The 26,975-nt window shown below is 57.5% G+C and overlaps 2 protein-coding genes across 2 annotated transcripts in view; one reads left to right on the forward strand and one right to left on the reverse strand.

The window, feature by feature from the left end:
- TESC (tescalcin) overlaps positions 1 to 14,267 on the forward strand; it is a 37,186-nt gene extending 22,919 nt beyond the window's left edge. Inside the window, exons 3-8 of the mRNA XM_037511097.2 lie at positions 4,254 to 4,334; positions 7,701 to 7,840; positions 9,174 to 9,235; positions 9,328 to 9,435; positions 12,130 to 12,177; positions 14,000 to 14,267. Coding sequence (XP_037366994.1) covers positions 4,254 to 4,334; positions 7,701 to 7,840; positions 9,174 to 9,235; positions 9,328 to 9,435; positions 12,130 to 12,177; positions 14,000 to 14,077 — 517 coding nt within the window. The 3' untranslated portion in view covers positions 14,078 to 14,267. The remainder of the gene's footprint in view (positions 1 to 4,253; positions 4,335 to 7,700; positions 7,841 to 9,173; positions 9,236 to 9,327; positions 9,436 to 12,129; positions 12,178 to 13,999) is intronic.
- Positions 14,268 to 19,103: 4,836 nt separating this feature from the next.
- FBXW8 (F-box and WD repeat domain containing 8) overlaps positions 19,104 to 26,975 on the reverse strand; it is a 110,046-nt gene continuing 102,174 nt past the window's right edge. The window contains exons 9-11 of the mRNA XM_037511098.2: positions 25,470 to 25,643; positions 22,171 to 22,281; positions 19,104 to 21,437 (exon numbers count right to left, since the gene is read on the reverse strand). Coding sequence (XP_037366995.1) covers positions 21,293 to 21,437; positions 22,171 to 22,281; positions 25,470 to 25,643 — 430 coding nt within the window. The 3' untranslated portion in view covers positions 19,104 to 21,292. The remainder of the gene's footprint in view (positions 21,438 to 22,170; positions 22,282 to 25,469; positions 25,644 to 26,975) is intronic.

The following is a 26,975-nucleotide window of genomic DNA, read 5'->3' on the forward strand; positions in this document are numbered from 1 at the left end:
GCTGGTTCTGAGTGACCGAGTGTGGTTCTGGGTGTGCCTCCTTGTTTACCCGGGATGACCACCCGGTGCCCCTGGCCGCAGCCTGTCAGAGAAGGTGAGTAGGAAGCAGGTCCCGAGAACAAAGGACCACCTTGTGTGGGAGGCTCGGGCGAGGGTCTCCCTGGCTCTGTGCCAGCGCCGCCACCCTGCCCAGCGCCAGCGCGTCCGTGTTCAAGACCCGCCCCTCCCCTGCCCGCGTCAGTGGTTTTTTATTTTTTTTATTTATTTTTTTTTTTTTAAATATTAAATTTTATTTTTATATTCCCCCATACAATTGCAAACGCCCCATTCTGACCCCAATCCTTCCCCTCCCGCCCCCCACCCCCCAAAAAGTGTCTCTGGTTCATAGTTTTTTTGTTGATTTTGATTTTCACTTTCTTATATTCATTTTCCTGGTCCCTTATTTAAGTTTTCTAGATTCCTGCTATGAGTGAGACCATCCGGTATTTTTCTTTTTCTTTTTGGCTTATTTCGCTGAGCATGATCCCTTCCAGTGCCATCCATGTTGCTGCAAATTGCATGTGTTTATCTTTTTTGAATGCTGAGTAATATTCCATGGTATATATGTACCACATCTTCTTGATCCAGTCATCTATTTTTGGGCATTTGGGTTGTTTCCAAAGCTTAGCTATTGTAAACAGTGCTGCTATAAACATAGGAGTGCAGGTGCTCTTTGGAATTGATGTTTCTGTGTCCTTTGGGTAAATACCTAGGAGTGGAATTGCTGGATCATATGGAAGCTCTATGTTTAGTAGGTCCAGAAATCTCCACACAGCTCTCCATAGTGGTTGGACCACTTTGCACTCCCACCAACAGTGCACAAGAGTTCCTTTTTCTCCACATCCTCGCCAACATTTGTTGTTGCTAGTTTTTTTAATATGTGCCATTCTCACTGGTGTGAGATGGTATCTCATGGTAGTTTTGATTTGCATTTCCCTGATTACAAGTGATGTTGAACATTTTTTCATATGTCTGTTGGCCATTTTCATTTCCTCTTCAGAGAAGTTTCTTTTTAGCTCTTCTGCCCATTTTTTGACTGGATTATTTTCTTTGTTGTTGCTGAGTCTCATCAGCTCTTTGCAGATTTTTGTGATCAGTCCTTTATCATTAGTGTTGGGTGCAAAAATGTTCTCCCAGTTGGTGGGGTTTCTCTTTGTTTTTGTTATTGTCTCTTTTGCTGTGCAGAAGCTCTTTAATTTGATGTAGTCCCAGCTGTTTATCTTTCTCTTCACTATCACTGCTTTGGGTGATGTGTCTGTAAAGATGTCTTTGATGTGCAAATCCCGTAGTGTTTCGCCTATATTTCCTTCTATGTATTTTATGGTTTCAGGTCTTATGTCTAGTTCTTTAATCCATTTTGAGTTGATTTTTGTGTATGGTGTGAGGTAGTGGTCAAGCTTCATTCTTTTGCATGTAGCGACCCAGTTTTCCCAGCACCATAAGAGGAAAATATATAGCAATAGAAGCTCACATCAAAAAACAAGAAAGAACTCAAAGAAACAACCTAATCTCGAAGCTCAAAGATCTAGAAAAAGAACAACAAAAAAACCCCAGAACCAGTAGAAGAAAAGAAATAATAAAAACCAAAGCAGAAATAAATGAAATTGAAACTAAAAAAACAATCCAAAAGATCAATGAAACCAAGAGCTGGTTCTTTGAAAAAATAAATAAAATAGACAAACCCCTAGCCAGGCTCACAAAGGAAAAAAGGGAGAAAGCACAAATACACAGAATCATAAATGAAAGAGGAGAAATCACAACGGACACAGCAGAAATCAAAAGAATAATCAGTAACTACTATGAACAGTTATATGGAAACAAGTTCAACAATCTAGAGGAGATGGACAAATTCCTACAACTCTACAATCACCCAAAGCTAGATAAAGAAGAAATAGAACACCTAAACAGACCAATTACAAGCAGCGAAATTGAAATGGTAATTAAAAACCTCCCCAAAAACAAAAGCCCAGGACCTGATGGATTTACAAATGAATTCTACCAAACATTCAGAGACGAATTAGTGCCTATCCTTCACAAACTCTTCCAAAAAATTGAGAAGGAAGGGACAATACCAAACACGTTCTATGAAGCCAATATTACACTAATACCAAAACCGAATAAGGACAACACAAAAAAGGAAAACTATAGGCCAATCTCCCTAATGAACACTGATGCAAAAATCCTCAATAAAATTTTAGCTATCAGAATCCAACAATGTATCCATAAGATAATTCACCACGACCAAGTTGGATTCATTCCAGGGGCACAAGGATGGTTTAACATCCGAAAATCAATCAACGTTATCCAACACATCAACAAAAAGAAATATAAAAACCATATGATAATATCAATAGATGCTGAGAAAGCTTTCGACAAAGTGCAACACCCATTCATGATAAAAGCCCTTGAAATTCTTGGGATACAAGGAACATACCTCAACATCATAAAGGCCATCTATGACAAGCCAACAGCCAGTATCATTCTCAATGGTGAAAAGCTGAAAGCAATTCCATTAAGATCTGGAACAAGACAAGGATGTCCACTCTCACCACTGCTTTTCAATATAATACTGGAAGTCCTAGCCAGAGCAATAAGACAAGAGAAAGACATCCAAGGAATCCAAATTGGAAAAGAAGAAGTCAAACTATCACTATTTGCAGATGATATGATAATATACATAGAGAACCCCAAAATCTCCACAGAAAAACTAATTCAACTCATCAATCAATTCAGTAAAGTGGCAGGATACAAAATCAACACGCAAAAGTCAGTAGCCTTCCTATACACAAACAATAAATCTGAAGAAGAAGAAATCAAAAAAACCACCCCTTTTATTATCGAAACAAAAAAAATCAAATATTTGGGAATAAATCTAACAAAAGAGGTAAAGGACCTATACAAAGAAAACTATAAAACACTGTTAAAAGAAATAGAAGAAGACACAAAGAAATGGAAAGACATCCCCTGCTCATGGATTGGAAGAATAAACATTATTAAAATGGCCATCCTACCAAAAGCAATATACAGATTCAATGCTATTCCAATCAAAATCTCAATGGCATTCTTCAAAGAAATAGAACAATTATTGATGAAATTCATATGGAATCACCAAAAACCCCGAATAGCCAAAGCTCTACTGAAAAAAAAAGAAGGAAATGGAGGCATCACACTCCCAGACTTCAAACTATACTACAAAGCCATAATCATCAAAACTGCATGGTATTGGAACAAGAACAGACATACAGACCAATGGAATCGAATAGAAAATCCAGAAATAAACCCACAGATTTATGGTCAACTAATCTTTGACAAAGGAGCAAAGACTATGCATTGGAGCAAAGAAAGTTTGTTCAATAAACGTCAGTGGTTTTTTAAACCGCGTTACTGACGTGCAAGGCCCCTCCCCGCGAGCCGCCCTCCGCAGTGCGCCACCCCCAGGCTCTCAGTGTATCTACGGAGATACGTGCTTGGCACTGGGCAATTTGGGGACAGTTCCATCATCCCAAAAGTTGCCACCCCTTAGGCTGTCCGTCCCCCTGGCTCCCCTCCCCCGGCGGCCCCTAACAACTGTGTCTCTCGGGTTAACCTCATCCACCCGCGTGGAGACGCAGCGCGCCCAGTGGCCTCTCCCTTCTGGCGTCTCTGCCTAGTGTGGGGTCTCACCGCCTCTGTTTTGGAGCGTACCCCTATTTCATTTCCTTCAACGGAGGAATACTGTTCCGTTGCAAGGATGTGGCAGGTTCTGTCCAGTCATTGGCTGGTGCTGGGCTGTTGGAAGCGGTGCTGTGAGCCCCTACTGAGGGAGTCTCCTGGGGAACCTCGCTCCACGCCCCCTGGGGACATGCCTGGGCGTGCAGTCGCCGGGTCACCTGGCAGCTCCACCTTTCACCTGCCGCGGGATCGCCAGGCTGTTTCCTGTAGCGCCAGTGTCCATATCTCCTGCTCCGATTCCAGAGCAGCGCTGACCCCTGGGGGTGGGCGCGGAGCCCACGTGGCTGCTTGTGGCTGCGGGTGAATGTCCAGCTCGGTCTGTCAGTCACAAAGACCCGTCAAGCCTCCAGATCCTCCTGCTGATCCAGAGGCAGATCACACAGAACATTCCAGGCTCTTGTCATGGGCCCTGGGGTGAAAAATGCCACTTGGTATGTGAGGCGACACTACCTGACACTTTCTGTTCTCGTCTCTTCCCGGTGCTCCTGCTCCTGGGGACCCAGCAAGGAGAATTTCAACAACATCCCTGACCTGGAGCTCAACCCCATCCGCTCCAAGATCATCCGGGCCTTCTTTGACAACAGGTGGGCCTCTCCCTGCACTGGCTCTACGGCGGCGGCCTGGGTCTGGGGAGCACTTGGCCCCGGGACGTCTCATGGAACTCGTGTTCTCAGGGCACCCCCTTACAACAGGGTGGTGCCGGGGAGGCATTGGGGGTGCAGGTGGGGACCAGACAGTTCTGGATCCAGAGCTGGGAGGCAGTGGGAAGCTCACCCAGTCTCTCCAGGCCTCTGCCCTGGTTAGCTCCAGCTGTGTAACAGGCTGCCCCCAAGATTTAGCGATTTTTAAATAGTTTATGTGGTCATGTTGCTGTGGACCAGGCCCGGGGTGCAGACTAACTGGGTTCTCGGGCCCAGAGTCGTGGCACGGTGTCATCTAAAGGCTCGCTGGGGGCACTCTCTGAGCTCACTCACCTGCAGGCAGGTCAGGGCTCCCTGGCTGTGGGTGGCCAGCTCGGGCCACAGGGCCCCGTACCTGGCAGTCAGCGGCCCCTAAGGCGAGACTTCCAGAAGAGAGAGAGAGGGGCGGCTGGGCACCTGCGGTACAGGGCACCTCTTTTGGTGATATGACCTCGCGAGGGGCTCTCCCTCACATCTGCTGTGTTGGCAGCGAGCCCCTAAGTCTCCCCCGCACTTGGAGAGGGGACTGCATGGGGCAGGAAGACCAGGGATCAGGGGTCTTTGGGGCTGTGTGGGGGTCCTCTGTTTGCTCATGTATATAAAGTGGGGGTCACAGCAGCATCTGCCTCCACATTTGCTGTAGGTTGCGCCGAGATGGCGCATGTTAGGGCACAGGTTAACTATTATCTGGTCATAGCCCCGGCTTACAGATGGGGAAACTGAGGCACAGAGAGGGGTGCCGTGGGCAGCATCCCAGAGTGGAGGCTCAGACCAGGCTCATGCTCCTGGCTGCCCAGCGTGGCTGGGGTTGACTGGGTGGAGACGCGCCCCTGAGGCTGTGGCAGGGTGGGTGGGCTCCCCGGGCTGCTGGGGCGTGTGGACCAACACAGCGGGGCGGATGGTCCCCTTGCCCCAGTGGGCCCAGCTCAACACCCTGCGCCTGCGCCTGCGGAGGTGGCTGAGACAGAGGGAGAACAGCAGGAAGAGGAAGGAAGGGAGGCAGGTGGGCACCTCACAGTCACGGGACTGGTGGGGAGTTTCCTGTTGGGTTTTGACTTGTGTGAGCCTGAACTGCTCAGCTCTGGTTCTGCCAGGACTTGGGAGACCCCAAGTAAGATGTTGAGCCTCCCTGAGTGGGGTGAGGTGTGGGATAGGCGGTCCTTGGGCAGCCCCTGGAAGGTGCAGAGGCCTCCTCCGGGGCTTGCGGGGTTGTGACCTGGGCAGAGTGTGACAGAGGGGGACGTTGAAACAGCCTGCGAGGACCCCAGGCAGGGGAGTGTGGCCAGAAGGGGTGGTGAGACCCAGCGGGGTGGCTGAGACCAAACGCTGGGGGTTACCCCAGAGCCGGGGGAGCCTATGAAGGCAGCAGGCATGGGGCGCGTGGCAGCATGGAGTGCAGGGTCGGAGGGTCCTGCGGGGGCTGCTGGAGCCTGGGCCAGGCTGTGGAGGAGCCAGGAGAGCAGCGGAGACCCCAGAGAGACAGGTGAAGGGAGATGGGGTCATGGGGAGCAAGCTGAGGGGCCCCAGGGTCTGGTGGGAAGGGCACCTCATGATGTGCCTGCTTTAGGGGGCACAGTTGGGTCCCAGGTAATGGTGTGAGATGATGAGCTGGAGGTGAAGGGCAGTGGCCCGGTGCAGGTGGTGGGAACACCCCTGGGAGCCCTGGGGGCCACAACCTCAGCAGCCGACCAGGGAGCAAAGGAGGTCATGGAGCAGGGAGGGTTAAGGAAGGGGCCTGGCCTGGACCCAGAACAACTTGGGAGTCTGCAGCGAAGGTCCTAAAACTCCTTTGTACCTCTTCCTGGAAGCTCTCAGGAGGTGGCAAGAGTTCTTCGGAGGGGGGGCTGGAGAGGGACTTTCTTTTCAAGAAATAGCAGCGTCAGCCTTGCTTCCCAGGACCCTGCAAGAGCAGGACGGTGCGCCCAGAAGCTAGTCTGGGTGGGCAGTTGGATGGGGGTCCGTGCCCATCTGCAAGGGCTCCCTTCCTCACAGCATCATCAGAAAGTCAAGGAAGCCAAAATGTGCACCAAGTGGGCATTTTTGCAAAAAGAGTGACAGCTGCCTTGCTTTCGTGCTGGCATGAGCCTGGCCGTGGGGCCCCACTTTGGAAATGGGGGTGGAGAGCAGGTGCGGCTGGCTCCAGGTGCTGTCCTGGTTTCCTTGGCAACTGGACTCTTTAGAGACCACCGTGGTATGAGGAGGGGAAGGGCTCCCTCTCCCCCCAGGTGGGTCCTGACATCGAAGCAGGCTGGGTGGGTCTTGGCCTTCCCTGAGAGGGACACATGCTCTGCTTTCCCAGAGGCCCTATCGCAGTTTCCCCAGGGCTAATCTTAATCCCTCCGCTGCAGCCAAAACCACTGGGGTAGGACGCGTGACCCAGCTGCAGTGCAAGTAGCCCCAGAGAAGCCTGATAAGTGCGGGCGCTATTTTTATGTCTGCAAATTTGGTCTGTGCCCCTGGCAGCAGGAACTTGGAGATTATTAAAAATGTGTTGGGGGGAGCAGTGTGAGCTCTGTAAGCCAGGAGGCCTTTAAGGGGAGGTTGGAAGATCCCCTCAAAGGGTAGGGTCTTCTGAGTCTGAGGAAGCCACAGCCTCACAGTCCACCTTGCCTGGTCCAGGCTCCTCCCTTCCTGGAGACTCCCCTGGAACGGCAAGTTGGGAACCGGAACCTTGGTGACCTCTCATGTGCGGGCACACCGCAGGGGCAGTTGGTATTTCAGAGGGCGCAGACGGGGCCCTAAAGAGAAACTGCAAACTTAGTCCTTCCAACCAAGGTCCAGTGTGGGCCCGGCGTGAGTGAACAGCCCCGACCCTCAGCCGGCAGTGGGGGCTGGAGCCAGAGGCGGGGGACACAGCTCCCCAGCTGCCCTCACGCCGGCCCGGTGAAGTCAGGGGGCCTGGCGGCGGAGGGTCAGGAGCCTGTGTTAGCTTGGGGCGCCCTGCAGGCTGTGTCGCCTCACTGGTCCCCACTGGGGAACGGTGCAATTTCTACTTCTCATGAAATGCTATTATTCTCTTGTATCCCACCCCACCCCCATTTTCCAGGATTTGGCCCTCAGGCCACAGTTTGCTGACCCCTGAGCTTCCCTCACCAACAGCTGTGCAGTCGCCTCCCCCCCAGACCCCCAAATCCATCCCACCCCTCGGTGAGCCCTGGAAGGGCAGTGCAGAGGCTGGTGCTCGAGCCAGGCCAAGGGGGCAGGTGGTCACAAAAGGACAAGATCCAGTCGTTGATTCCTTCCCACCCCCACCCCCGGTCGCCCCCGTAGGAACCTGCGCAGGGGGCCCAGCGGCCTGGCTGACGAGATCAACTTCGAAGACTTCCTGACCATCATGTCCTACTTCCGGCCCATCGACACCTCCATGGACGAGGAGCAGGTGGAGCTGTGCCGGAAGGAGAAGCTGAGATGTGCGTGTCCCCGCCCCTCCCCCGCCCGCTGTCCCCCAGGTCCTGCTGCAGAGGAGGGAGGGGCAGGCCCACCAGCCCTCGGCCTTGGGGGCCTGGTCCCCATTGACAGCACCGGGGAAGGGCCTTGTTGGTGCGTCTCTTGCCACCTGGGTTGCAGCGTGGTGGTCTCCTCGTGAGCCCCCCGGGGGTCCCCAGGGAAGGGAGGGTTTGGGGCAGTGTGGAAAGAGCGAGGCCCTTAGTTCGGACAGGTTCCCGCTGAGCGGCCGTGGGGCCTCGAGCCGGACAGAGGGGCTGGCTGCTTCAGGCCCCGTGAGATGGCCCCGGCCGGGCCTGGGCGCAGGGGTGCCCCGAAAGCTCGTCTCCGCTGTTCCCCAAGCATGAGCCACTGGGGTCATAGGAGGGGCCCTGGGCTCCTAGCACGCTTGGAGGTCGTGGGCTGGCAGGTGGCGCCGGGCCCCAGGGTGCCTGGTGTCACATCTGTCTCCTGACGCCCTCTCCACCAGCCGGGCTGAGCGTCCCAGGCCCTCCGATGCCCCGAGGGCCAGGCGTGCTTGGGGTCACACCCCCCTCCCCTCCCCCCACCCCAGGTCAGGGGTCATGGAGGCTGTGGGGTGGACTGACTCTAGTGGAACCCCCGGCTTCCCCATCCCTGCCGGGGTGCAGTGGGCAGACACTTCTGCTTCCGCATTGAGCTGTGACAGGCTGGCCCGTGAGTGGGCTCGGGCGACCCTGGCCTCGCGGGGCCGTGGGAGGGCGGGAGGAAAGCAGGTCTGCCAAGTCCTGTCGGTGCTGGACAAAGGCTCCCACAGGGGCTAAGGGGAGCTGGAGGCGGAGCCGGTGCCAGAGGTCACCCCTTGGGCCCCCGGCTTCTGCTGGGCTGCGGGTGATGTGGGCCCGGAGCAACGTGGGCGTCGCCGGGAGGGAAATAGCCGGCCAAGCCCCTGGTGCCTGGCGGGAGGGGCCTGCGGGGGCCATGGTGGCGGCCGCCCTCTTGCGTTGTCCTGAAACAGCAGTGGCTTGGCTTCGTGTCAGGGAGGGAGCTCAGCGTCCAGGCAGCTGGGCCCAGCCTGCCCGCCCTGAGACGCTGTGGTGGTTCCCACTTGACAGACAGGGAGACCACGGCTGCGGGAAGTGCGGCCGCCTGGCAGCCGCCAGCAGAACGTGGTCGTCTGGCCTCAAGGCCTTTGTTCTTGGCCCCTGTGGCTTTGGCGTTTGGCTTTCACTGTTGGGGTTTTCTTTGCCCGGTTTGAGGTAGGCAGGGAAGATTGGGGGGCCCGGGCCAGGGCTCCCCTCCCTGCCTGCCTGACGGCCCTCTCCCCTCTGCCACCCCCAGTTCTGTTCCACATGTATGATTCGGACAGCGACGGCCGCATCACCCTGGAAGAATATCGAAATGTAAAGTATGCTCCTCTGCCTGCCGGGGCTCCTGCCCCCCTCATCCCGGGCCTGGAGGGAGCCCCAGGTGACGGGTGCTGCCTCTCCTGCAGGTAGTGGAGGAGCTGCTCTCGGGGAACCCCCACATCGAGAAGGAGTCTGCCCGCTCCATCGCCGACGGGGCCATGATGGAGGCCGCCAGCGTGTGCGTGGGGCAGATGGTGAGCACTGCTGGGGGACGGGTCCCCAGAAACTGCTTTTTTTAAAGATTTATTTATGCATTTGAGAGCTGGGGTACAGGCCAGAGGTGGGGGGGGCGGGTTGAGAGGATTCACCAGAGACAGAGTGGGGCACAGAACAGGCAGACTGGCTGAAATACACTGCTGAGGGGAGCAAGAGGCAAGTCAGGGGAGGTCTGCTGCGCCATGCGGGTAGCTCCCTGGCTGGCAGGGGATCGAACTCATGCTGCAGAGGCTGCGGATAACTTCATAGGTTGCATCTTAACCCCTTGCGCCACCAGGGAGGCCCAGAAGCCGCCTTTGGATGCTAACCCCCGCTGCACGCCTTGCTCTGGAAGGTCCAAGAGCGTAGACATGACATTGAGCCCTGTTTGCTGCCCTTACCAGCCGGGCACGAGCTCAGACCTCACTGTTCTCTGCCTCACCAGGAGATGGGTCCGGAGTCCCTGCCCCGGAGAGCCTGCCGGCCAGGAGGGCCTCCCCTGGTTTAGAATGACTGAGGCTCCAGGCCCCTTGGGATTGGGGTTCCCTACAGTGCAGTGTTTCCCTGCCAGAACTGCCGTGGGTGCCCCAAGCCTGTCACGGGGCGGGGGCGGGGCAGCCCTCAGGGCCAGGGGGCCGCAGTCATTTTATTGGGTGGTATTTTATGTCTGCTCAGGCCTGGGCGAGGCTGTGGGGAAACCACCCCGCTCAGCAAATCAGCTGCCGCAGAGAGCCGGTGACCGACTGGGGAGCGGGGATCCCCACCGCCGGGGTGTTTAGCCCGAGTCTCATTTGATTTAATTACACTCTCCTCCTTCAAATTGCTCCTCGGCCCACTCCAGCTTCAACTGGCGACAGTTTTCTTAATTTGCTGCTGTAGAATTGCTGGCAGCTGGCAGCTGCCGCTCTGCATAAAGTCAGTGCCACCGAGGCGGCGGCGGCAGCGGCTCGGCCTTGGGCTACGCTGTCCCTGGCGTCCTGCAGTGCAGGGGCGGCCTCCGAGCTCGCGGGGTGACTGCCTGGCTCCACGCGGACCCGATAAACACCGGCGAGCCGCACACGGGGCCGAGGGCGGCCGTGTCGGTCCAGTGCCCGTGGCCTCAGAGGACACAATGCCCTGCCTGTGCCCCGGGCCAGGGTCAGCCGTCCATCCCCCTCTAATGGACTCACCCCGTGCCTGCTGACGGGGCGAGGCTGCCTCTGAGTGCCCTCCCGGGACAGGCCTCTAGCTCGAGCAGCGGCTCCTTTGCTCGGGTCTGGGTCTCTAGCCCCTGTGCCCCCACCGGGTGCCCGCCCTGCAGCTTGGGCCTCACCCCATGGGGTCTTGCCCACATGGCTCTCCCCAACAGCCCCAGGAAGCTGGGGGAGCCCCCAGGGAGAGGGAGAGTAGAGAGCAGGGCACCCCAGGGACCAGGGCTGGCCCAGGCAGCTGAGAACTGGTAGGTTTTCATAAAATCAGAAAATAGATGACTTGTTTTAAAAAATATGTGTGTGTCTGTGTGTGTCTGTGTGTGTGTGTATAAAGAAGATATGTATGTGTAGAGATGTATGCATGTGTAGAGATGTATGTATGTGTATATATATAAAGAAGAAAGCAGAGAGGGTGGCCTGGGAGCACCAGCCAGCTCCACGTAGCCAGCCGGACCAGCAGCCCGGCCCTGGCGCCCCTCAGCGGCCTCGTGTGGGACGTGGGAGTGAGAACAGAAGCGGCGGGGACTGGCGTGAGGCTGGCACAGCCGCTGTTCAATGCTGACATTTGTGAGGCATCGGAGAGGCCCTGGCACACGGCACGCACTTGCTGTCTTCTTCGACGCACCAATTTCAGAGATGCACAAAAGGGAAACTGAGGCACTGCCTGCCGTCATCCTCAATCCCCTAACAGGCGTCACCCCTGGGGGTTCCCCCTTCCTGGAGAGGGACCGGCATGCACCCGCCCCGTGGCGCCTGTCCTCTGGTTTGCATTTTCCCTGCTTTTCCTCCTTGGGCGCTGACCCCGTCCACCTGCAGGGGAGGTGGGGGCGTCAGTCCAGGGGCCACCGCGGTGTGTGTGGCCTTCGTCCCCCTCTGCACCCTGCTGTCTGTGCCTCAGGGCCTTTTCCTAACCGTCACGGGGACATGGACCCCTTCTTAGTGGCCACGTGCTAATGGAACTCACGGGCGGCCAGGACTTACGCGGCCGGCCTGCCAGGATGTCACTGTCAGAGAGTGTGCTGCGGGAAGGGGTGGGGTTTGGAGCCTGAGAGTAGCAGCAAAAGGTCCCCGGACTGCGTCAGGAGGTCCTGTGTGCCAGAGCAGGCTGGTGGCTGGCACCTTGGCCACCGGCGGGTGAGCGGCCCCAGCCAGAAGGCCTCAGGGTGGCACACTGGGAGCTGAAGGGGATCCTAGCGGGTGCTGGCAGGAGCAGGTTGGGACCCGGGGAGAAGTGGCCATGTGGGGAGGGGGTGGCCCATCCCCCTTCATCTTCTGCCTCCTCTCTGGGGGCGCAGGTGGGGCCAGCTGAGCCCACACCCTCAAGCAAGTGGACGTTGGCATTCAGGGTGGCTGGCCAGGAGCCGGAGGCCAACAATCCAGAATGCTCCCCCTCTGCCATGGTTCCCCCTGATCAGCCCTGCCCTCTGTGTGGGGGGTCTGGGGGGCATGGGGAGGCAAGTGTCCTGGCGAAGCCGCTCACCCTGCCCTGTGCTCTGTCCCCAGGAGCCTGACCAGGTGTACGAGGGGATCACCTTCGAAGACTTCCTGAAGGTGGGTGCCTGGGCTGAGTTGAGGCTGGAGGGGGACCTCCGCCCCCATCAGGAGACCAGCATCTCCTTGAAGTGGGGTCAGATCTGGGCTTGGCCTTTGAAACAGTTTAAACTGGCTTTACTTCGTTTGTTGAAGGGGCGATATTCACGGTGGGAAGCGTTTTGTGCCTTCCATACAACAGGGCAGACCCAGCAAACCCCGCTTGTCCTGCATGTGCCCCTGGCCCCCCTCCCAGACACGCCGGGGTTCTGGAAATGCCCTCTGCCCACACGAGCACCACACTGGGGCCGGCTGGTGCGCTCCTGCCCCTGCTCTTCCCTTACGAGCCCTGTCGACCCGCTTCTAAAGGGCCGCCCTCCCGGGCCTCTGGGCCTCCCTTCCCGTGACCAGCTTGCAGCGGGTTAGGAACTGGGCCCGCCTCTGCCGCTCAAAAACCCGTGGCAGGGAGCTGACCCCAGCCAGGCCCTGAGCACCCCAGTAGTTCTGGCTACCTAAGAAGTTGGGGGTCAGGACTCAGGGGTCCCCAGTCCAGCCTCTGACCCACCTGACCCCAGACTGTCGCAGCCTAGAGAGGCAACTGGACTGGGCGCCCACTCCAAGTCCCTACCACCAGCCTCTCTAGTCATGAGCAAATTGGGGAGCAGAAACGGGGCGGGGGGCACGTTGGTGGCACAAGGTGGCCATGATGGAGAGACTGGAGGGACTGCCAGGCTGGAGGTGGACACCTTCATCCCTCCATGACAGCCCTCTGTGCCCAGCCTGGGCAGGATAGGATGGATTTCTTTTTTGCTCGAGAACCAGCTTCCCCTGGAAGGCTGGTCCCCAGCCTGTCCGTGCATCCGCGGGGGTGCTCTCCTGACCAGCGCCCCTCCCCTTCCCCAAGCCCTACCTGCCACCTGCCCTCTGCTGCCACCTGGCATTTAGCAGGTGTCTTTGCCTGGGAATGTCTCTCCTGGAACCAGATCTGTTTTCCCTGCATCCCCACGGCACCCATGCAGGTGCAGGGCCCAGGGCACCAAGGTTACCCCTGGGCACCGGGGGAGTCCGACTTTCCCCCACTTCCAGCCCCGAGAGGCTGCAGGTGGCAGCTTGGGAGCTGGAAGTTCTTACCTAAGCAGGGAGACAGGGACTAGTCGCCTACTGCGCCCCCCATTCCTGTGCGCGCCCTCGGTGTCTCTCCGTCCGGGCCTTCTTGGGCCCTGAGTGGCCATGGGGCAGGCGCGCGAGGGCCTTTGTAGTGTGAGGTCGCCTGGCCGGGAGGGTCTGACAGCTGCGCCGGCTCCTGGTGTGTGGCATGGACTCGATTTCTGGATAGAAATGACCTTTCTTGGGCTCGAGCTGGGCTGTAAACACGGGTGGCCTCTTATCCCAAGGAGGCCACAGAGACCAAGCTCCTGTGGCCGCCTGAGGGACAGCAGTGGCTTGACGGACTCAGCGCTCGGGTAGCAGTTGAGAGAGCCTTGCTGGATCCTGGCATTTGAGGCCCCTCCCCCCGGCAGCGGGCAGCACAGGTGGAGGCCTCCCATGTCACATTTTAAGGGTGAAAAGGAGGTTTCATGGGGTTAAAGAATTTGCATGAAAATCACTGAGCCTGAAGTGGGTGGGAGTCAAATGACTTGGAGGAGGCGCTGCTGTGGCAGTCTCCAGAGACTCCAAATGTCAGAGCCAAATTAGCCGGCGAGGAGGCAGATGGAAGCGCTTCTTCCCGGCTGAGCGCGCAGCCTCCAAACGCGGGCCCTCTGCTCCTCACCTGCCGCCAGCCTCGGGGGGAGCTGGCCGGGGTGCCCGGAGGCTCCCTGACCAGCACCCCCGTCTGTCCCAGATCTGGCAGGGCATCGACATCGAGACCAAGATGCACGTGCGCTTCCTCAACATGGAAACCATCGCCCTCTGCCACTGACCCGCCGCCGCCGGGGAGAGGGGGCGCCTGGCCCCGGCCCCCCGCGCCCCCCGCTGCACCTCCTGTAAATAGTCCACACGCCCCCGCGGCCTGGTTTCCCTGTGGGGTACGGAATGTGGCACTTGCTGTTTTTATCTCTAATAAAACGAGAAAGGGGTTTGTTAACGCACCCGGCTCCTGTCTGTTCCTAACGTGCACGCGGGTGTCCTGGCCGTGGGGCGGCACCAGGCCGAGGGGGAGCAGCGAGCAGCGACCCCCGGATGGCCAGAGGTTTGCAAGGAGGGGAGCCCCCTCCCCGCCCTTCTTGTTGGTTGGTTCCAGCTGAAGTGTCTGCTGTTTTCCCTGCAGAAGTGCCGGGAGTTCCTCTCAGTCCTAGGCAGGAAGGCCGGCCAGGCAGCCCCGTGCTCCCGGGGCCAGGGCTGTCCCGAGTGCTCGCTGGACAGACGGCGGCCGCGAGGGGACCCGCGGGCCCTGCGCCTGGCACGGTGTGGCCGCAGCTCGCCTGGCGCTGCTGTGCCCCAGCCCCTCCCAGCAGCGCGGGGAAGGAGACTGGCCCTGCGGGGAGGGCACAGCCCAGGTAAGCTGCTCCCAAACTGCCCGTCGTCACCTGCCTGGGGGACAGGCTGTGGTGGGGACAAGGAAACAGGCGGTCGCCTCGGTTGGTGGCTGTGGCCCTGGTGGAGATTGCTGAGCCCGCCTGTCTGGGGCCCCAGGACCCCGTGACTCGCCCCGGGCTTGGTGGCGAAGGTGCTGGACGCCGCTGTCACTGGGGTCACTGGGGGGTCACTGGGGTCACTGGTCGCTGCTGGGGCTCAGGCCACCCGCGGCCACGTGTCCCAAGTGCTCAGTTCCTTTGATGGAGGATCCTGAGCGCCTCTAGCCTTCGAGGACGTTCTGCTCACTGGCAGCTGCTTTCCCAGTTCCTCATTCTTCGTCGCTGGGCTCAGGACTGGAAACTGGGGGGTGGGGGGCACATCCCCAACACTTCCCTTCTCCCTGACCCCGCACCCCAGTTTCCTTCCCCAGAGGCACCAACGCAGCCATCTGAGATCTCCGCAGAGCCGTGCCACGCGCATGGAGCAAGCACACAGGCGCGCTGTCCCCCCACACCCCGCTTTTCATAAACGGCGAAAGCGCAGGCTTCAAGGTCGTCTTTGTGGAGCTGCGGGTGGAAAGTACTCAGAGGACCGGACTCCAGGAGCATTTGCTCTGCGCAGCCTCCCCCTCCGGGGGCTCCATTGGAGAGGTTCAGGCATGTCTTTGGGTGCAGCCTGCACCTGGCACTGTCCTCGCAGCCGGTGACGCGTGATCCTAGCCTGACACGGAACCCGGAGGCGGCCCCGCCGAGCCTGTTCTGGGCTGGCTGAGGGGGCCTCCTCTCTGGCCTGGCGACCCGGCCTGGACGCCTGCCTGTGGGCATTCAGCACAGCCTGTATCCGGGGGCACAGGAGGCAGAAACGCCCCTCCAAGCCCCAGCACTGTGCTGCTCGAGTGTTCGGCCCAGGGGTCTCTGCTCCTGTCCCCAAGCAAGAGCCCCAGGATGACTCAGGTGCTCGTGGAAGATCGCGTCTTAGCAGGCGCGTCCCTGCTCGCGGCACAGGGGCGCGTCGTGGATGTTGCTTAGGGTGAGGTCAGAGCCGCTGCATTTAAGCACCACGCAGCAGATCAGGGGTTAAAGGCAGGTGTGGAGGCGCCGCGTGGACAGTGTGGATGGCAGGGGCCCAAGGGTGGCACCAGGGGGTGGCAGTGGAGTTTGGCGAGCACGCGCGACCCGGGAGAGGAGAGGCTGGTGTCGGCGTCCGTGCGTCAGCGCAGGGCAGGGCGGGCCGGGGCCTCCGCGCCCGGGCACCGGGGCTGTGGGCCTGAACCCTGAGCACAGGTCCCCGCAGGCCACGCCGGCCTCCGCGCTGACAGGCGGAAGGCCCCGTCTCGTCTCGTCTCGGGCGGCGGGGAGGCAGGCTGAGGTGTCGCAGCCGCTTGGCGGGCCCGCCCTGAACTGAAAAGACGTTTTGATGTTGGAAGTGGCAGGTGAGGGTGACGGCAGCGGCGCTGCGTCCTACCCCGTGCCCGCGCCCCTGGGAGAGACTAGTTCCGAAAACGAAGCCGCCGCCGCGGTTTCCTGGGGAAATGGGACGCGACCTCTCTCTGCTCCCCCGCCTCCCCCGCCTCGGCAGCTGTGCGGATCGTCTTGCTCACGCCGGGCTTCCTGGCTGCCGTCAGGCGGAACCTGGAAAGTCGCTGGCCCGGCCGGCGGGGAGGTCTGGGATGAGTGGCGCCCTGGGCGCAGTGTCCAGCGACACCCTGCAGCCTGGCGGGGGGTACACCCTCCACCCCCGCCCCCGCCTGGGGACGAGATGGCGCAGCCCGTGACTGGCACTGCCACTGGAGACCCAGATTTTCTGGGACTCTCCCAATTTGCCTCTGCTTTGTTCGTGTCAACAAAGGCAGTTCACCAGTGCCAAGCTTTTGAGGGATCGTCCCTCTGCCCCGTGTGCCGAGCTTCAGCGTGGAAGCTGTGGCCACGGAGGGTGCACATGGGGCCCCCGGGCCGCCCCTGCCTCGTGGCTTGAAGCCTTGAGCCAGAGCTCCCCTGAAACAGCCACTGAAGTGCAACTCCTTCAGGCTGCTGCCCAGTCCCTGAGGGTGTCCGCTCCTGCCGCAGAGCAGGGCTGTGGCCTTCACCTGGCACCCGCGGCCCCGGGGCTAGGTACAGAGTGGTGGTTTTCTCACTTGGTCATTCGGGGAGTGACTGGGGTGAGCTATTAGTTGGTGCAGACCTGCTCCTACAAACGGGCAGGTCAGTTCCCCCCCAGTTGAGTGGGGGCTGCGGCTCTGCAGGGCGAGGAACCGGAGGTGGCTCAGAGAACGCTGCCGCCGCCGTGCCCAGGAGGGATCTTCTGGTTGCCCAGACCCTGAGCCAGTGCAGCCAAACCCTCCCGCCCCTGTGAGGCCACCGAAGCGGGCAAAGTGTTTGCTTTGAAACAGGCAAGTGACAAATCAAACAAGTGTTTGTCAACAGCCTGCCTTCCATCAGGAATCACGCCTGTGACCAAAAGGTGAGCAGACGTCGAGGTGAAGTCAAATATCTGGAGGAAGCGGGTAGTCCGCGCCCTGAAACGGCTGTGGCGATGGAGGAGGCCGAGAGGGTGCTTCGGGCCCGCGGGGTGGCGGGGGAGGTCAGGCCTCTCTCGGCATTCTTCGTCCGCTTGCCAGTGGGCCCATTAACAGTGGGACTCAGTCCTCTATTGCCAGACGACGGGGGAAAGTCTGCAGAACTCAGCCTTTGGATGTGAAAAGGATACATCCATTTGGTAGGTTTACAAAGGGCTACGTCATGGAAATCTAACTTGAGAAGCTCTGGGGAAATGCCCTGCAGCCACGTTAAACATGAATTATGGATAAGGGGACAGAGTAAGATCACAGCAGCTTCCAAGGTTGACCGAGCACCCTCTTAGGGACAGAATTATTGCTAGACTCTATCAAAGACAATTCCATTATTTTCTGGTCCAAGCACAGAGTCCTTTTTGTGCTTTGCTAATGGGAGAGAGGTCAGGTATGGACCTGATCCTTGTCACTGAGCAGTCGGACCTGTCCCCACCTGCCTGCACTTAACAAGGCTGCAGCTAAACCCGGGCACTGCCCGTGGCACAGACTTGGGAGGCTGATGCAGAGTTAAAAAGACAAGTTGCCTTGGCAAGGGCTTTGCAAACACCTGCTTTGCAAGCTGTCCTCCCACACAGTGACCTTGGGACAGCCTGGAGAGCTGAGTGGGAGGAGCCAGTGCTTCAGCCACCACTTCCCAGGGCAGCAGCGCAGCCTTTGTCTCCAGGCGCTTCCTGAGTCTGAACAGCGCCCGCAGGGCTTGGGTGGCAAGATCTTGGCCCCAGGACTGGAGACTGGCAAGCGCACAGGACGGCTGCTCACACGTCTTATCCTCTGGTTGCCTGAGCCTTTAAGCCGGTGGCTGGTGGGCAGCAGGAAGGTCTAGGGAGGTGCTGAGCAGCAGTTTTTGTCACTGTCTCAGAGAAACGACAAGGCCGAGTCAGTCCTAACTCAGGACAAGGGAAGGAAAAGACATGCTAGGCTGGGGGCGGGGGGGGGGGGCTGGCAGGGGGGCGTTTTTCTCTCCCTTTCTAGGGAAAAAAAAGGTCCCTGGTGCAAAGCCATCAAAAGCCTGCTGTTAAGAGGCGTACGCTCCGCATCAGAGGCTGAAATCCAGCCTGCGCCCACATGGCACCTGCCAGAGCCCAGCGAGAGGGGATGTGCCATCACACCCGGTCCAAGTCGCCGCAGGCCCTGCAGCAGGAGCCAGGTAACCATCTGGCCTGGCCGCGCGGGTGAACAGCGGGTCTGCGTGGCTCCCGCACCGCGGCCCTGGCTGGCCAGCACCATCCGTTCACTGCAGCCACAGCTGCTGTTCAGAGCAAAGGCCTGGGTCGGGGAGGGAAACAGCCCAGTCTAAGCCCATGGTCACGGGCCTGCCCACAGCACAGGCCAACTGAAGGTCTAAGTGGAAGGCTGTGCCCCCGCCAGGGGAAGTCACTTCCCACAATTTCAAGCAGGGTTTGCACCGGCTGGTGTGTATCCTTTAACGCGGCCAGCGAGGAGCCAGCCTCTAAAATGTGGGGCTCCTGGTTCTCAAGGAAGTGTGGGGTAGGGGACTTTATTTTTGGGGTAGTCAGTTTTCCCAGAACCCTACTCAGGGAAATTCAGTTCTCCCTGTAATCAGCAGAAACCCCACGCAGGGAGCGGGACGGAGGCCTGGCTGGGGAGGTGGTGTCATGCCCTGAGTGGCTTAGAAACAGGACAACGCCCGGGTGACGGCAGCGCCATCTAGTGGCAAGACGCGCTTCTCGGGCTGCAGACACCTGCTAGAAGGAGCCCGGCTCTCCCCAGTGTGCTCTTCTGAGTTTCTTTCCCGGGCTAAGCAGCCCTGTAGTGGTGGTTCTGGGGAAAACAAAACTGCAGAGGGCGAGCAGGGCCAGCAGGGAAGGTGAGATTCCCAGCACCTTGCCGTGGTGGGACGAGTCATTTGAGCGGTAAATGTATTTGAAAAATTTATTAGAAAGCAAAAGTCAGTTTTAAGATAAGACACAGGCGCTCTGGGGGCTGGCCAGCAACAGATCTGAGTCTTTCCCGTCTGTAAGGGGGACACAGGGAGGGTCAGAGGAGTAGCAGGGCTACAGAAGAGCAGATGAGAGCTTCCCTAGAACCCCAGTACTTGCGAAAAAGCGCCCTGAAAACAGCCAACCAGGGATGAACAGAGTGGGGTGGGCACTTTTAAATTCAGTCGTCGTGTAAATGTTGCTTTATAAAGGAACTATTATCCTTTCCCTGGCAGGGCAATTTCTAGGATGCAACGTTACAGCCGGCCTGCCTGGAGGCAGCCAGCTCCCGCTCACAGACCAGGCCGTGCTCACGAACGGAGGCATGTTGCGAGCAGAATGGAAAAGCAGCGGACCCTGGGCGCATAGCTGGACCAGCTGCTGGCAGTGAGTAATAGACTAAAATCATTTTTAAGTTTAGTGAAATCTTCTGGGTCTAATTTCTTTACAATGTTCTTTTAATTGCGGCAAAGCTAGGAGCGGGAGCCTGTACTTGCAAAGTGAGCCGTGAAATCAGACTGGGAGGGGTTGCTGCCTAAAAGAAAAAAATACATTTGACCCAGTGGTCCGGTTGCGTTAAGACTAGTAGAACTTGGTAGTGGGCATTTTACGGGGGCTACACCTGAGAAGAGAAAGCAAACTGTACAGAAACGAATGGTATAAAATATAGAGAAACAAAGACTAGTGGAACCTTCTAAAGGGGCGGGGGGGCGGGTGTCAACCCACCACTGGCCAAGGAGAGTAAGTAACACTTCGCTGGCTGAGTGCGGACTGGCTTCTTGGTGAAGGCTTTGGTTGCGAGGCAGCAGCAAGCCCTGCTGGGGAGCTGCCTCCCCAGGTAGGCGGCCTGAGAGCGCAGGGCCCCCTCCTCCCACCAGCCAGCAGAAGAGGTTGGTAAGGCCCAACTCCAAGCCATCTGGAAACCTCCCCCACTGGAGTCCCAGAGCTGAGCGGGGGCACTCCCCCGTTTTGCAGCTCCCCTCTGGGGCCCCACACCCACAGCGCTTACTGCGTGCCTTTCCTGACCCTCTGGGGCCTTTTTTTAAAATCAAGAGTGGAGTATTCTGTCTTAGAAAAACTGCTCTTGGCTTTCTGACTCGCCTTACTATTTGTTGGCTTCGCGCGGTCATGTGACGCTCCTCCCGCTGGAGCCGCCCCCACTCCGCGTGCTCTGCCATGCTTCCCGTTGAGCGCCCTCCTTATCAACAATTCGGGAGTGCCTGGGATTTCCAAATGTCTTTTTATTTCGCTGATTTCTAACTGCTGCATCGAGAATCGCTGGGTCTGGCCTGCATGGCCTCAATCTTTGTGGTCATTCTGCGCATCGTCTACAGATATTTGAAAAGGTACAAAATTCACAGATGTCTGTCAGATAGGAAGTAAATCCGATGAGTCTAAATTTTTTTACCCACTATGAGCGTGGGCTGTGGGGCTCTGGTTTCTGGCTATGCTCCTGTGGCTCCCCCCCCCCGCCCCCCCCCATGTTCCCTGCAGAGTCGGCTGCCACCCCACTTGGAGGATGGATGATTATCCAACGAATATAGAAAATAATTTTTGTAGCACATGTCGTAGACATAATTGTAAGCAAAATAGTTATTAATGAAAGAATTGTATAAATATATACTTATAAACTGTGGTAAAAGCCACAAGGGGAAGCGTCCTGTACGCCGTATGAGCCTTGCAGCAGGGAGGGGGTGTCCGGGAGGACCACCTGCTGGGAATACCCAGATCCAGGGGTCGGGTGGACGTGGAAGCTTGAGGCCCAGGCTGTCTAAAGGCCCCAGAAAAGGGTGTGGAGACTGGAAAGATGGCCACTGGCGGGGCAGAGAGCAGCTGGGGGGTGTGTGTGTGAGGTATTGATTTGTTTGATCAGTTTGAGGTGCTCAAAGCCCTCGGGAGAGAGAGGACGGAGGAAGATGAACAAGCCATGAGGCAACGAGAGGGAAGTGAGCGACAGAAGAGGGAGGCAGCTCAGGAATGTGGCGTTGCACGAGAGAACGGGGGATTGCTTTTTTCCCCCCTGACATGAAGCCGGCACAGAGTTCCTCTGTAGTTTTAAATTTCTCGACATTCGTTCTTCCCATTTCCCCTGCTCCCCCGAGGCTACTTCCTAAATACTGTCGTAGGGAAAAGCCAGCGCCAGGTCATAGCTACAGCCCGCCATGGAGTCACAGGATGAGCGGCAGATGGGGAGAACGCTCTGAAAAGCCAGCTGGTCCACTGCAAACTCGTAGGCATGGATGAGCCCCCGATGTCTAGAGAAAGCAGAGAGAGGGCGTCAGTGTGTCCTGGCCCCCCGCCCACGGCTGTCTGCACAGTGCGCATGCACGCGCGCCAGGACAGCGGCTCACGTTAACAAATACATCTGCGCCTCCACATCTGAGGCTCCACAGTAAGAGGGAACCCTCTCGGCACTGAAAATACCTACTGTGTAGTCAGGCCGTGGGGGCCGTGACTACTGAACCGGGGGCACTTACGGTGTACTTCCCCGAACAATCCAGTACAGCTACCTCCGGCACGTCCGCCTTCCTAGGTGTTACACGTGGAGACGGTACGAAGTCTACAGGCCTCCCGCAACCAGCCCCCAGCAAATCCTGAGGACGGCCACACTGCTGTGGGCCTGCTCGTACCGAACACTCAGAAGCCCAGGCCTAGAGGTGAGCCCACAGCCTGAGAGAGGGAAATCAGTGCGAGGCGGCGGGAAGGGTCAAGGCCTCACCAAGAGGACATCAGAAGCCAGGCCAGCGGGAGAGGCCCTGGGCGCTCAGGATGCACGGCCTGCCTCTCTCTGTGAAACGGAGATGAGCACAGACCCTATCATCAGCGAGTGGCAGTGGGGAGCACTTTGCTGCACCTCTACCTGTGCTCCAGGGATACGGCCGGTCTGAGGGCACATCTCGGGGGAGGAAGGCGCACTGTAGGAGTCTACTGATAAAACCAAACTAAGATGGCCTCTCCTGAGTCCCTACAGATCCAGGCCCAACTGACCTCCTGTGTGTGGCGAAGCTGTCCAGGTCGGCGCTGCGCACCACCCTCTCGTAGGGCACGTTGGCTGTGATGAGGCTGTGTCTGTTGAAGGAGACGTGCCTCACAGGGTGTCTGCAACACACGGAAAGCTCTGCTGAGGCCCAGCCCACGACTCGGGCACAGGGCAAAGTTTCCTTCGCTTCCCGACCCTTCCCTTCCCTCTCTTCCCTCCAACGTTCCCTTCCTTACTCTTCACTGGAACTTCTTGACCCGTCCCTTGAGCCAACCTTTCCAATGACCCGCCCCTTCCTCTGACCAGACCCTTCCCTGGTCACTCCCATGCCCGCGTTTCCTTTCCCTTCGCTTCCCTTCACCCTCCGTCCTGCCCCACGACCCCTCCCTTAACCACTCCTTCCAGCCAGCGTCCCTTCCCCGCCCTTCCTTCTCTGGAAACTGCCCCGCCCATCCTCCCTCGCCCCTTCCCCCCAGCACTGGGCTGCCTGACCCTTTCTTTCCTTGGATGCTGCCCTTCCCAGGTCTTCCCTCCCTGTTCCTTCCCGCAACCCCCCTTCTCTTGACCTTTGCTTCCCTCGGTCCCTCCCTTTTCTTTCTTTCCTTCCACCTTCTCCACCCCTTGATCCTTAACTCACCTTGGCCCCTCCCCTCCCATAACCCCCCTGCCTTGACCCTTCCTTTGCTTCGCTTCCCCTTCCTCCCCTTGGCCCTTCCTCGGACCCTGCCCCGATCCTCTCCTAGGCCTTCCCACCATTCCTCCAGCCCTCCAGTTCCCCCACCCCTGACACTTCCTTCCTCAGACCCTTCCCCGCGTCTCCAACCTTCTTACCCCTCACTCCCCCCTCCCCCCCAGCACTTCCTTGCTTCCTTCTTCACCTCCCTCCCCACAAAACTTCACATCCCCTGACCTGCCATCCTCCGCTCCCTCCCGCCACGCGTCCTTCCCCTTAACCCTCGCCAGCCCCTGCCCCAGCCCTTCTCCTGGACCGTTCATTTCCCTTCCTTGAACCGCCCTTCCCTCCCCTTCCCTCTCCTAAAGGGATCCGGCCCATGGTCTCTTCTCTCGACCCTGGGCTTCCCAAGGCCCTTCCTTTCCCTTGCCTGGATGACTCCCTTCCCCAGGCGCTGCACTGAGCCCCTTCCTTGATGCCACCCCCCCCAGCCTTCCTTTCCCTTGACACTTCCTCTCCGTTCTTTCACGTTTCTCTCTTCCCGCAGCCTTTCCTTGCCCTTCCCACCTTTCCCTGCCCCCAACCCTTCCACTCCCGACCCTGCCTTTTCCTTTCCCTTGCCGCTTCCCTGCTCTCCTTTCCTTCCCCGGCAGGAACTTTCCTCTGACCCGACCCTTCCCTTCCCCTGACCTCCCCAAGCGTCCATTCCCTGACCCCATCCACCCACTCCCTTCCCCTGACCCGTCCTTTCCCGTGTCCCCACCTTTCCCTGCCTGGCTGGACCCTCCCTGCCCCTTGACTTCACCCAAACTTCCCTTCCCCTGACCCCACCCTTCTCTTCATCATTCTGACCTTTCCCATCTCCCCCCTGCCCTTCCCCTGCCTGTCCCTTCCCCCCACCTGCCCCAGAGGACAAGGAACTGGCACAGTCCAGTGGCGCGTGGGAGACAGCAGTTCCATTTTGGCCAGCCCTGGACAAGTCGGGCAGCTCTGACCCAGGCGTGCCCTCTGCCAGGGGAAAAGGGTGTGTTTACAGTCACCCTAAAGGGCCCCCTCGTCTTACGGCCAGAGGACTGCCAAGGACACGGTGCCTGGATGAAGTGAGCCCATTCAGAGAATGTGGCAAACGCTCTCGTCCATTTTAGGAACTTCATCCAGTGCCTACTACAGCGACAGCGCTGAGCCCAAATGGCCGGCAGAGAGGCCCCTGAGCAGTGAAGAAGGTAAGAGACACTCCTGCAAAACACAGCCAGTGTCTGCAGAGCTCAAGAAAGAGGACACGCCGCAGCACCCGGAAATGCGGCCGTGACAGGGAGCCCTTCCGGCAGAGCAGAGGGTTCTGCTGTGGAATGAGACTGTGGGGCGTCTGCGCCCTGCACGGTCAGTCCAGGGCTTGGGACACCCACTGGGGAGCAGCAAGCACAAGGCAGAAGGGCGTCCCCAGAGGACATGGGGAGTGTGGCAGGCCAGGGCTGCGCGAGTCCACGAATTCTGGACTGGAGGCTGCAAGTGAGGCCTCAGCCTTTCTCTGGAGACAAGTGACCTGGCGAGGGACAAGCCCCTGGCTGGAGTGAGAACTGGATGGATATTTACAAGACAGTTCTGGGAGGACCTGTGAAACCACCCCCCCCCCCAACCCAGGGGAAAAGGCTTTTCAGGGAGGAAATCAGATCTCCTGGAGTCCAGGCCGCAGAAACCAACGAACTGCTGGGGGCAGTCCCAAGGCCTGCACTCAGTGGGAGCGGCCCTACAGCCAGGTGGAGGCAGCTCTTTCAAAGGACTTCCTCAAAGGCAACTAGCACGATTTCTGGGATTCGCCGGTGGGAGTTTTGGTTGCCGTTGGGCACCACCTGGTGGCGACTCGGTGCACTGCCACGGACATGAGAAAAAGGGCCCAGGCTAGTCTGCTTGGGAAAGAAGAGCTGGACCACTCACCACTCTGCAGCCTCTTGTACCTGACCTTGTACTTGAAATGCAGACCCTGCTGCTGCCTCCTCATAGGTCTCGTTTAGCATGCTGTGCAGGTAGAGGGGCAAATGGCAGGCCCTGGCATCTGTGCTTGCTCTCCTTCACCGGTACATCCTCTGGGACCAAAATGTCTCTTCACAGCAGCACTGAAGGAAGGCTGGGGTTGACCTCCTTCCCACTGAAGTGGGGTGGCCTCATCAGCTCCAGCTGAGGCTGCCCCTATTTTAAAGGTTAGGAGCAAGCTCGAAAATGGTCAGGTCCCATTAATATAAACATACCTGCCATCAACCTGAGTGATACCTAGTTATCTCTTTAACCTCCAAAGATAAAGGTTGGAAGTCTTCCCTCTACCTAACTTTCAATACTACGTGTCCTTTGAAACAGTGTAAGAAAAGTCCAAGAAATGGAAAAATCATGGCCGCGCACGCCAAGACTCTGGGATGACAGACAGAGGGCCTGGGCCCGCCCCCCAGCTGGGGAGGACATCATGGTCTCTGAGCTAAGGAGAGCGGCCCCTCCAATGACCAACTCAATTTCTGAGCTTCAGTTTCCTCATCTGGAGACAACAGCAGCTAACCACGAGGGTCGCAGTGCGGGTTACTCACTGGTACCTGGCTGGCACTGATCAGTGCCTGGGTCAGAGGACAGCTACAACAATACTCTTACCTAGAATGCACTTCCCACAGCTTTTGGTTCATCCGATAATCCCACACACAGACTAGGCCTTCCTCGCCTCCACTGACGATTTTCCAGTCGTCCATCTGCACTGCAGAGACGCCAAGTTGGTGGGCTGACATCGACAGAGCAATTTTGTCGGTGCGTAGGTCGTGAATCCTCACCCTGCAAGGCCCAAGATGAGCCCAAAGAAGGGATACTGACATTAGGGGTAAAGCCTCAAGTGGCAAATGACTTCTCAGTGCTGCTGGTCTCATCCTATAGAAACATGGGACTCATCTGGGCACATCCAAATGCTAATAGGCTGATACAATGCTGATAAAACACAGGTTTTGTTCTCTCATAGGTCAAGTTGGAATAGAAATGAACTAATTTACAGTCTGCACAACTCTTGACTCAAATGATTTAAAAGTGTCTGGAACTAGACAGGTTCAGGACAAATATACTGGCTGTCTGCTTGCTCACTCTTCCCTGCTCCACTGGAAGAGCCTGCCCTGGGCATGAGTCCACGTGCAGGGCAGCTGAGCTCCAACTGGAGTGTCTCCGCCTGTGAAGACGGCCCAAAAGGTGATAGTATGATAATCTTGGTGATGGTAGAATATTCTTTTACGCAAGAGGTAAACCTGGAACATTTGCCTGCAACCCAGACCCTTACAGTGATTGGGAATATAATTCTTTTTGGGTATTTGACTTGGTAAGTTCATTACTTGTTGAAATTTGGGGCCTGGGGGTGGTATCTACAGATGACTAAGCACAACAGGATCACGTAAGAGGCTGTGCACATTTGGCAGCCACTATCTAAAGTCTTGTGATAATCTGAACTTCTTTTAGGGTACTCTTAAATACTTTTTATACACAAATACCTGCTAAATTTCCACACAAGGACAATTAGATAACGGAAACAAACCTTTTATTCACTAGAAACACGAACTTACTTGCTTGAGGACCTAAGCCGCAAGAGCTGAAACAGAATGTGGCCAACTCTCAGTGCAGGTGGACTGAACAGAACTGCTAACACAGGCAAAAGGGGAAAGACAACGGCTGCCCTGAAGAGACCCCACTTCCTACAGGAGAGCCAGACACACGCTGTGGCAGTATGCTCCGCAGATGCGGTGAGAGGGGATTACCCCACACTCAGTCACGTGAGTGCTCACACCCACCAAGCTTGATGGCACCGTTAAGACTTTTTTTTTTAAAGACAGGAAAGTGAGCTAGTAGACATTTTCTGAAAGAAAAAATCAGAAAGGACTTGAGGCACCAACACACAAACCACGTGTGGGAAGCACTGAGATGCCTCGGTGAGACCCAGCGTGCCTGCTGGGTGACCCGCACTGGGACAAGGGGGTGTCACTCGGGCCACAAAGGAAGCCCAATCTCTGCTCTGCGGGAAAGGCATATTTCAGGGCAAAAAGCATTAGGTGTGAGGACTTTGTGACAGTGGGCACAGTTTACTAAAGGTTAGGTAAAATCTCTCTAGAAACAAACCTAAATGGATAT

The sequence above is a fragment of the Talpa occidentalis genome, unplaced genomic scaffold, assembly GCF_014898055.3.
Source record: "Talpa occidentalis isolate TD23 unplaced genomic scaffold, MPIMG_talOcc4v2.1 talOcc4.14, whole genome shotgun sequence".
NCBI lineage: Eukaryota > Metazoa > Chordata > Mammalia > Eulipotyphla > Talpidae > Talpa > Talpa occidentalis.